Source organism: Centroberyx affinis, unplaced genomic scaffold, assembly GCF_046629955.1.
Source record: "Centroberyx affinis isolate AG114_WGS23_722 - 3 ecotype Tasmania unplaced genomic scaffold, CSIRO-AGI_Caff_v1 ptg007606l_1, whole genome shotgun sequence".
NCBI classification, from domain to species: domain Eukaryota; kingdom Metazoa; phylum Chordata; class Actinopteri; order Beryciformes; family Berycidae; genus Centroberyx; species Centroberyx affinis.
The window spans coordinates 5,001-15,333 of record NW_027283838.1 but is presented as its reverse complement, the minus strand read 5'-3'; the positions used below and the strand labels follow the sequence as shown (position 1 = coordinate 15,333).

Here is a 10,333-nt window from a genome sequence, read left to right as displayed (position 1 = left end):
AGGTCATGTGTTCCTGTTCCTGTTCCTGTTCCTGTTCCTGTTCCTGTTCCTCTTCCTGTTCCTGTTCCTGTTCCTGTTCCTCTTCCTGTTCCTGTTCCTCTTCCTGTTCCTGTCCCGGTGTCACGGCCCGCTCGGTCTGTGATGCTGTGAACTTTCCATCCAAACTGAAACTACGGATCTAAACTGTTTCTTTGCACCTGATGAAAACAGAAGTGTGAACCTGCTGGTGTCGGCTCACTGCACCAACACACGGTTCACTTTAACTTTCTGAACTCCGTTGTGATTGGCTGGGAGTGAGGTTTCCATGGAGACGGCCTGTCTGCGCTCACTGCAGCTGAGAGGCTTCGGTGTCGCTGTGTGAACAAGATCAACATCTAGTGACCAAACACTGGAATGATCACTGAGTGTGTGTGTGTGTGTGTGTGTGTGTGTGTGTGTGTGTGTGTGTGTGTGGTACAGTCTCAGTCTATGGAGAAAATGAAAATTACACTTTCAAATCTAAAATTTATTTGCATAGTAGACAATGTACAATGTGAAGTTTTTCTTAGTGCAGCGTCCCAAGGAATTCTCTATAAAAAAAACCCTCTATAAGTCTATAAATCTTTTTCCATATGTAAATGTACACCATGTTCACTATCAACAGTCTGCTCACTCCACATTTTTCTTTATTTTTACTATTTTCCACATTTCAGAATAACAGTAAAGACTCAAAACTGTGAAATAACACAAACTGAATTATGCAGCGACCAGAAAAGTGTGAAACAAATCCAAACTATCTTATATTTTAGATTCTTTGCCTTGATGGAAAGACAAAGGCTTTGGAAAGAAATTCATACACAGGATCAACTTAATTTTATATTTGACTAAGAAACTCATTTCAAGACTTTAAGCAGAAGACTGAAGATCAGAATGAAACAGAACAGTCAGTCAGGTTCAGACTGTGGACTGGTAGTTTCTAGAATTGTTTATTAATTGTAATGTGAATTTATGTTGATTCATGTGAGGATGAGTGTGTTGTGATCCCATCAAGGCGGGTTTTGCGTTGTGTGATCAGAAGTATTTCCCAAACTTCTTTCATCCTCCTCTGTCAGTGTTTTTCAGCAGCTGATAAGACAGAAACTTCTGGGACACGTTGGATTAAAGTCTCACATCATGTGCAGCAGGACTCCCCTCTTCCTCTGTGGTGATAAAGGAGTTGGATGGTCTATCTAAACATGGTGAAAGTATCAAAACTAAATCCACACAATCCATATTAGTGCAGCGAGCCTCTAAACGAGCCGTTTGGACTTCCGTAACTTTGTGATGTCACAAAGGTTCGCTCATTATCATTTTTGTAAGAAATAACAGACTAACAAAGTGTTTTTTTCAAAGCGGTTGAGCGGTTGTCGTTGTTTATTACCGGAGAGTTTTCCCTACCTGTAGCCGCCGGGCCGCGGAGTCTCACGTTTCACTCTGGAAACGGTTAGCCAATAAGAACGGAGGGTCGTTAATATTAATGAGCCTTAAAGACACGGAGACAGAAACGGCCTGTTCTTGGTAAGGCTCAGAGAGATGCTGGAAAATGAACGTGGAGAAATGGATTGAGAGTGTTTTTGGTTCATGACACCACACACACAGCTTTGAATGGACAGAAAGACACAGAACATGGAGCTCTCTGTCTCTGTCATGTCTGGAATAACGAGCTTCAGATCCAGATTCTGTTCCAGTTCTTCTGTCGGTGCAGGATTTGCTCATAAGAATCACTTTCCCCGCCTTGATGGGATAAATGACATTAAATTATGATTTTGACTATATTATTGCATAATCACATGAAAGCTATCTATGCAGTTGAGGAAGTCCATTAATCACATGCCCCCCCGTCCCGCCCCCCCTGTCCCGCCCCCCCGCCCCGCCCCCTCAGTGTAACCTGGAGAAACACTGCTGGCCGCGGCGCTCTGGCTGGCGGCCCGGTCAGGTGTGTCCCTGCCCCCGAGGCTCCAGGTGTTCCCGCTTCTTCCTCCGGAGCCTCTGACCGGCCCGATCCAGCCTGCGGGTGACATCACCAGGGGGGCGGAGCTAGAGAATCGAGGGTCTGCTTCTTTTAAAATGCTGTATTTTACTTGATTTTATGCATTCTATGTACTCTATTTTTTCACTTTATTTTTATTATTATTATTCAGTGGGTTTTATTTTCCATCCTATGTTATACATTCCTAATTTTTATCTAATTTTTACTATTATTATCAAGTGGGTTTTATCCTCCATCTTATTTTACATTAATTATGGCATTCTATCCCTGTTTTTATGCTCATTACATGTCTATTTTCTCATCTTTATCTTATTTTCACTACTATCAAGTTTTATGTGAAGCACTTGCTGCATGTAATTTCTTTGTTGTAAAGCACTTTGAGCTGCATTTCCTGTATGAAAGGTGCTATACAAATAAAGTTTATTATTATTATTATTATTCAACTGTTTTCCGCTCTGATGATGCAGCAAAGTGTGAACCAATCAGAGGAGAGGGAAGGAAGGGTAGTTGTATTTACTTTAGTGTTATTTAGTTGATTATTTCAACTAACAGGAACGATTATTAGGCAAATTAAATAAAAAGGAGACAGTATGACATTATCAGCTGCTGCACCAACATGACGACAACATGAACGTCAGCGGACAGCCAGCGACACTCGTCTTCTTCGTTGGTGGCAGTGTGGCTCGGTGCAGCAGACCATGTGACCGCTCCATCAGCCAGTCGCCTGTCTGCCTCCTGACCATCAAACCTCCAGCTGGGTTTCTTTGCTATGAACCAGAGTGGAAAAGTTAAGTCTGAATCTAAATGAACCAAATACAGAAATGCAGACTGAGCAGGAGCTGCAGACCAGTCAGAACCGTTTCTGCTCTCATTAAACTTCCCTTCTAAACATTAAACCAAACGCTTTTATGATTTCATTATCTACGTTTATCACTTTTATTTCCCATAATTCAAGTCTTTACTGTCCTGTGAGGGGAGTTTGGTTTGAAGTGAAGGTTTACAGTGAAGCAGAGAGGCAGCAGCTCAGAAACAAACAAATTTATGTTCTGTTATCATAAACTTTTGTATTTGAGTATTTCATCATGTCAATGTGCAAATAAACTAAAGGACTCCGCTCTTAAAATGGCCGTCATTTCCAAAACATTGTGTGCTACTTTTACAGAAATAATCTGATTGGTTGAGTTAAACCTCAGTGGGCGGAGCCAAAGAACCAGTTTTTCTGGCAAAGTAACATTAGACTGAAGCTCAGTGAAAAAGAGGTAAGAGAGGAGGAAGCTAATATTATGAAGCCTAGCGCTCTGCTGCTAACTGAAACAATACAATCTACCATACTAAGTTATCCAGGTTAGCTAGTTAGCTAACTGACCTTCAAGTGCAAACTAGCCATACTAGCCTATAGCTAGTTAGCTGCTGACCTTCCAACAGCATGGATGAAAAAAGAAGTCACTGACATTTTTATTTTTTATTTATATTTTGACGAGATTTCCTTCTTTTCCATTCAAGTTTGCTTGTTAGTTAACTTGTGCTCTGAAAAGCTGTGGACGTTAGGCTCCGCCCACTGAGGTTTAACTCAACCAATCAGATTATTTCTGCCTCCAGAAACATTTAAAGAACATTTCAAGTCTAGTTTCAGCGTTAGCAGAATAAATCAAAAATTTTTCATTGTTTCCTCATTGTTCATTTATTCCGGCAGAAACCTCATTACCTTATCATCACCAGAAAAAGAAACTTATTACATCTTTGATAAAAATACAATAATTGCTATTTACAATCGAAATGTAAAACATGATAAAATCATCTGTTTACATAGTTGACAGTTCTGGAAAAATACTGACGGTTCTCAGCTCTTCTCTCTCTGCTCAGAAACAAAATAAGTTTTTTCTCTCTCATGAAAAACACTGTGGGAACCGACCTGAAACTCTGCAGAACCTCACGGCTCTGTTCCTCCTCACATCCTCAACTCAACACACACTCCGCCTTCAGCCTGGCCGCTGTGCTGCGTTCAGGTCTGACTGGATTCTCTGTAAATACGAGACGCTGACTGTTGTCGGACACGTGGGAAGTTGAGTTCTCCCACTTGGCGTCATGAATTGCGGCAAACATGACGGCAAATCCACCGATGTCAGCAGTCAAAATTTATAAAAATCAAAACGCCCAGTTATCTTCACAGCAACAGTCAAGTCTACTGATGAAAAGTTAAAGATATCTGCTGCAGTTTGACATGGTTTTGGATGGAGCGTTAAAACGAGTTGAACACGTTAACGCTTAACGTCGCAGCACCGAGTCGTCTTGTTTTGTCCCAGCGGCACCTGAACGCAGCGCGGTGCCTTCAGGTCAGAGGTCATATCACCACACAACATCCAGCCTCACACCGCTCCTGCTCACAGGGAGGAAAGCTGCAGTGAATGATTTGTCATTTTCAACACATTTGTTTCACTTTTAAAAATGTGAACACACAAACGTGTCTTGTGCTATTATGTTTTTTGGGGGATTCTGGGTAATCTAATGTTTTGTTATGGGTTCACATTCTTGGATTTTCTGTGTTCACAGTAAAAAAGTGAAAACTGATCCATGTTGATTTGCCATAGTTTTTTATTTAGAAAAAAAAAAAACGTCTGAACATGGCCGGTTTGTGATGTAGGGAGCTGACTTTACTGGAGTCGACCAATCAGCTTACGTTTGGGGCAGGGGGGGAAGTGGAGGGGGCGGAGCCTCTAGTACTGCCAGCCAATCAGAGCAGTGACTCTTTCTGGCCCTAAAACAGCCTGCAGCCCTTCAGAAAAAAAAGATGTTTCTCAGACTGAAGGCGACGATCTCAAACTGGAGGAAAAGTGAAAAACACTTCTCCTTTAAAATGTTTTAAAGTAGCACCAGTGTGTTTCCTCAGACTACACACACACACAAATGTGTTGAAAATGACATTAATACTCACCAGCGTGAGCAAAGGTCAGAGGTCAGGAGTCAGGAGTCAGGAGTCTGACCCGATCAGCTGGAAGCAGCTGGAGATGAGCGAAGGGTTTCTCTGTCTGGAACAGCGACTCTACTCAGAATAAATGACATGAAAGTAAAACTCACTATGGAATATTACTGAAGTTAGCAGGTTTGTTTTTGGACACATTTGTTTATAAAACGAACAGATTTTCAGGATGGGAATGTCTGTTTTCTCAGGATTTAGCTGAATCTGATGTAGAGGAAACAGATTCAGATTTTGATTTTCATGTTGACTTCGTTTTGCGACTCGATTTCATTCAGGCTGTTTGGAATCATTCTGGTTTTCCCTCCGACTGAAGAGCTTCAGTAAAGTGACGACAGTGAAAATTCAACTAATAACGAGTTGAGAGAATGAAACTAATCAGACGATAAAGATCTTTGTGATTTCCCTCAGATTTCGGCTGCTTGGTGGAAAACGTCACGATCGACACTTTGACATTTTGTGTTGGCTGCAAAAAACTCAACACAATTCAAACTGGATCTCTATTATCAGATGACATCAGAGTTTGCTGATAATCAGTTATTTGCTCCGGGTCTTTACATAATTGACTGTGTTTTTCACTTCACATAAATATTAGTAACTTGGCCGATCCGTACTGGATTAAAATCTGGATGCAGTCGGTCACAGCTGCAGGATCTCCATCAGTAAAACTAATCCAGTTCAAATAGGGATTTTGTTTACTTTTGTCTGTTTTCCTTCAGTTTATTAAAGTGATGGTTAAGTGATGAAATCCATTCAAAACGGACTGTATAATTAAAGAAATGCACAGCTGTCAATCTGTTTTTGTTAATTATTGTGAAAATGACTAAACCTCAGCAGTGTGTGATGGAAGTAAAGACAGTGCAGCAAAACATACAGCAACTTGAGTTGCGGTGATATGTTGGGCAACATTACCGGCAACCAGCAATACAGAGATCCCACTGACTTTTCCCAAGGGAGCAACACGTTTCAATATGATCAATGCAGGAGTGTTGAGACAATGCTTTGGATTAAGTTGCTGACAAAGTTGCTTAAAACAGTTGCCCGGTGCATGCTGAGCTTCAGAAGAGCCAACATGGCGGAGCGAGGCGTGTAGTGTTAACCAATCAGGAGGAAGAGAGCGTCGCCTCTTAGTGACGCTAAAATAAAATAAAATAAAAAGTGAAGCTGGCACATCGCTCATCACTCAAGTCTCCAAACAGAATCTAAACAATAAAGCAAAATAAATAAAAAGCAACATGAGTGTGTGTCGTGTGTTCGGCAACACTGACGTGAACAGTAACCCAGAAACCCAGTCCTCCCAGTCCTCCCAGTCCTCCCAGTCCTCCCAGTCCTCCCAGTTTAACGTCTGCGTTTCCGTTTAGGAAGCGACCGACTCGTTGTGCTTCAACAAATCAAAGTTCTAGAAATACAACGGGAGGCTCCGCCCCCTCCGCCGCGACTCTGGAGTTCATGGAGACGTCCCAGAAATAAAAAAAAAAAACTATTCAAAATATTTGTTATGAAGCTCCGGTGCCCGTCTGCAGGAGCGGCAGGTGGATCCACTTCGTCACGTGAGCTGAGAGACTTCCTGCCAGCAGCTGGAGCCGCAGCGGAGTCAGCTCGGCTCCTCGGCGGCCATCTTGACAGGTTGCAGTAGTTGCGTCTTCAGTTGCGTTCGCGTCGTTTCAGATTGACTGTCGACTGGGAAAAACCTTCACATCTGCCTCCGAGTGGAAGTTACAAGCAGGACATGTGGGAGTTTTTTTTTAAACTCCAACATTTCCCTCTTGGTGTCGGGAACTTAGTCGACCCGGCAGCCGGCGGTCCAAGGTGATAAAAATCATCATCAGTTATCAGTTAAATTCACAGCGATGCAGATCCGGTCCAGCAGAGTCCACCTCCTGTCTGAATCCAGGCTCTGACCAAGTCCGCTTATTCTAAACTCCACATGCAGTGAAATGCTAATTCAGGGTAAATACCAGACAGTCACAGTTCTGGTTCTGGTTCCAGGTCCCGGTTCCTGGTTCCCGGTTCCCGGTTCCGGTCCCGGTCCTAGATGGACTCGATCTGCCGCCGGACCTTCTCGGAGGCCAGGCGGTCGAGGGAGCGCTGGCGGGCGACGACCACCAGGGCGAACAGGACGCTCAGACCCAACATGGCCGCCTCGAACTTCCAGAACAGATGCTCCTCCATCACTGTGGAGCGACAGCTGGGAGAGGAGAGGAGAGGAGGGAAAGGGAAGGGAAGGAGAAGTGGAGGGAAGGAGGAAGAGAAGTGTTGAAGAAAAGGAAGGAGAGGAGAGAAGTAGAGAGAGGGAGGAAAGGAGGGATGGGAGTGGTAAGGAGGGAAGGAAAGGAAAGGAAAGGAGGGAAGGGAAGGAGAGATGGAGGGAAGAAGGAAGATAAGTGTTGAAGAAAAGGAAGAACAGAGAGGAGAGAAGTAGAGAGAGGGAGGAAAGGAGGGATGGGAGTGGTAGGGAGGGAGGGAAGGGAAGGAAAGGAAAGGAGGGAAGGGAAGGAGAGATGGAGGGAAGAAGGAAGAGAAGTGTTGAAGAAAAGGAAGGAGAGGAGAGAAGTAGAGAGAGGGAGGAAACAAGGGATGGGAGTGGTAGGGAGGGAAGGGAAGGAAAGAAAAGGAAAGGAGGGAAGGGAAGGAGAGAAGGAGAGATGGAGGGAAGAAGGAAGAGAAGTGTTGAAGAAAAGGAAGAAGAGAGAGGAGAGAAGTAGAGAGAGGGAGGAAAGGAGGGATGGGAGTGGTAGGGAGGGAGGGAAGGAAAGAGGGAAGGAGAGATGGAGGGAAGAAGGAAGAGAAGTGTTGAAGAAAAGGAAGGAGAGGAGAGAAGTAGAGAGAGGGAGGAAAGGAGGGATGGGAGTGGTAGGGAGGGAAGGAAAGGAAAGGAGGGAAGGGAAGGAGAGATGGAGGGAAGAAGGAAGAGAAGTGTTGAAGAAAAGGAAGGAGAGGAGAGAAGTAGAGAGAGGGAGGAAACAAGGGATGGGAGTGGTAGGGAGGGAAGGGAAGGAAAGGAAAGGAGGGATGGGAAGGAGAGATGGAGGGAAGGAGGAAGAGAAGTTTTGAAGAAAAGGAAGGAGAGGAGAGAAGTAGAGAGAGGGAGGAAAGGAGGGATGGGAGTGGTAGGGAGGGAAGGAAAGGAAAGGAGGGAAGGGAAGGAGAGATGGAGGGAAGAAGGAAGAGAAGTGTTGAAGAAAAGGAAGGAGAGGAGAGAAGTAGAGAGAGGGAGGAAACAAGGGATGGAGTGGTAGGGAGGGAAGGGAAGGAAAGAAAAGGAAAGGAGGGAAGGGAAGGAGAGAAGGAGAGATGGAGGGAAGAAGGAAGAGAAGTGTTGAAGAAAAGGAAGGAGAGGAGAGAAGTAGAGAGAGGGAGGAAAGGAGGGATGGGAGTGGTAGGGAGGGAAGGAAAGGAAAGGAAAGGAGGGAAGGGAAGGAGAGATGGAGGGAAGGAGGAAGAGAAGTGTTGAAGAAAAGGAAGGAGAGGAGAGAAGTAGAGATAGGGAGGAAAGGAGGGATGGGAGTGGTAGGGAGGGAAGGAAAGGAAAGGAAAGGAGGGAAGGGAAGGAGAGATGGAGGGAAGGAGGAAGAGAAGTGTTGAAGAAAAGGAAGAACAGAGAGGAGAGAAGTAGAGAGAGGGATGAAAGGAGGGATGGGAGTGGTAGGGAGGGAGGGAAGGAAAGGAGGGAAGGAAAGAGGGAAGGAGAGATGGAGGGAAGAAGGAAGAGAAGTGTTGAAGAAAAGGAAGAAGAGAGAGGAGAGTGGTGTGGAGAGAGAGAAGAGAGGAGTAGAGAGAGGGAGGAAAGGAGGGATGGGAGTGGTAGGGAGGGAGGGAAGGAGTTAAGGAAAAGAAGGAGGGAGATGGGGAGGGAGAGAGGATGAAAGAGTGAACACAGAGAGAGAGAAACAATGTTAATTTCTTCAAAGAGATCAGAGTGTGTTGGTTTCCCATGAGGAGACAGAGCGGGGCCATATGGTTCAGATCAATATCATGATGTTTCTGATCACATGTTAAATAATCAAGTTAATGATCATCCTATTGAACTGAACGGTGATGTCAGGGTGTGATGACAAACAAAACTCACATTTTCAGATAATATTCCTTCAAATGTTTCACAGAGTGTTTAAATATAATCAGCCTGTTCTCGTCCGTGTGTCGTGATTTCCCACAAGCCTCCAGGTGGTCATGTGACTCTCTGACAGACTGACCCCAGACTGACCCCAGACTGACCCCAGAACAGCCAGTCTCCCAGTCTCTCACCTCTTGTACTCGTCTTTGTTGGACTTGGTGCAGTTGACTCGCTCGATGTAACCCGTCTGTCCACAGGCCGCCCAGGACTTCTGTCAGAGCAGAGACACATCAGCACCTCATGGAATTCACTTACCTTTTTATTATTACAAACCTGCAGCGGTGGAAAGTAACTAAGTACATTTACTCAAGTACTGTACTTAAGTACAATTTTGAGGTACTTGTACTTTCAGTATTTCCATATTCCACTACTTTGTACTTATACTCCACTACATTTTAGAGGGAAATATTGTACTTTTTACTCCATTACATTTATTTCACAGCTATAGTTACTAGTTACTTTTCAGATCAATATTTTATATTTAAAACATTTGATCATCTTTATAAAATAACTATAAAATAGCATTGTTATAGATTAGACTACCCAAAAGTATAGCTAAATTGTTAAGATTAGCTTCACGTTGACAACTTTAAAATGCTGCTTACATGTACATGTATGTCAATAAATCAGTATTAATATTCCAATAATTTATGAAAAATATAACTCTCTAAATGGGGACAGTTTGCATAATGAGTATGTTTACATTGATACTCTAAGTACATTTTGCTGCCAATACTTATGTACTTTTACTGAAGTAAGATTTTGAATGCAGGACTTTTACTTGTAATGGAGGATCTTTACATTGTTGTATTGATACTTTTACTGCAGTAAAACATCTCAGTACTTCTTCCACCACTGGAAACCAGTGAGTCCATGTTGGAGCCCCTTTGGTCTCCTGTTAGTTAACTAGAGTTAGTTAATGCTTATTAAGCATTAACTAACCCTTAACTTAGTGACCATTATTGTAAAGTCTTACCTTTTTTATGATGAGGCCATCTAAACAGTACATGAGACAATCTACTGAAAAGAGAGAGAGACCGACAGAGAGAGTGATAGAGAGAGTGATAGAGAGAGTGATAGAATGATAGAGAAAGAGTGATAGAAAGATAGAGAAAGAGTGGGAGTGATAGAGAAAGTGATAGAGAAAGAGTGATAGTGATAGAGTGATAGAGAAAGAGTGATAGAGATAGAGTGATAGCGAAAGTGATAGAGAAAGAGTGATAGTGATAGAGGGTGA

The 10,333-nt window shown here is 43.4% G+C and overlaps 1 protein-coding gene across 2 annotated transcripts in view; it reads right to left on the bottom strand.

Annotated features, from left to right (window-relative positions):
- Window positions 1-3,519: 3,519 nt before the first annotated feature.
- The window catches only part of jtb (jumping translocation breakpoint), a 9,142-nt gene continuing 2,328 nt past the window's right edge, over window positions 3,520-10,333 (bottom strand). The window contains exons 4-5 of one of the 2 annotated variants that reach the window (XM_071513885.1): window positions 9,228-9,307; window positions 3,520-7,170 (exon numbers count right to left, since the gene is read on the bottom strand). In XM_071513885.1, the coding sequence (XP_071369986.1) occupies window positions 7,014-7,170; window positions 9,228-9,307 (237 nt within the window). In that variant the 3' untranslated portion in view covers window positions 3,520-7,013. The remainder of the gene's footprint in view (window positions 7,171-9,227; window positions 9,308-10,333) is intronic. The other variant, XM_071513886.1, reaches the window with a different exon arrangement.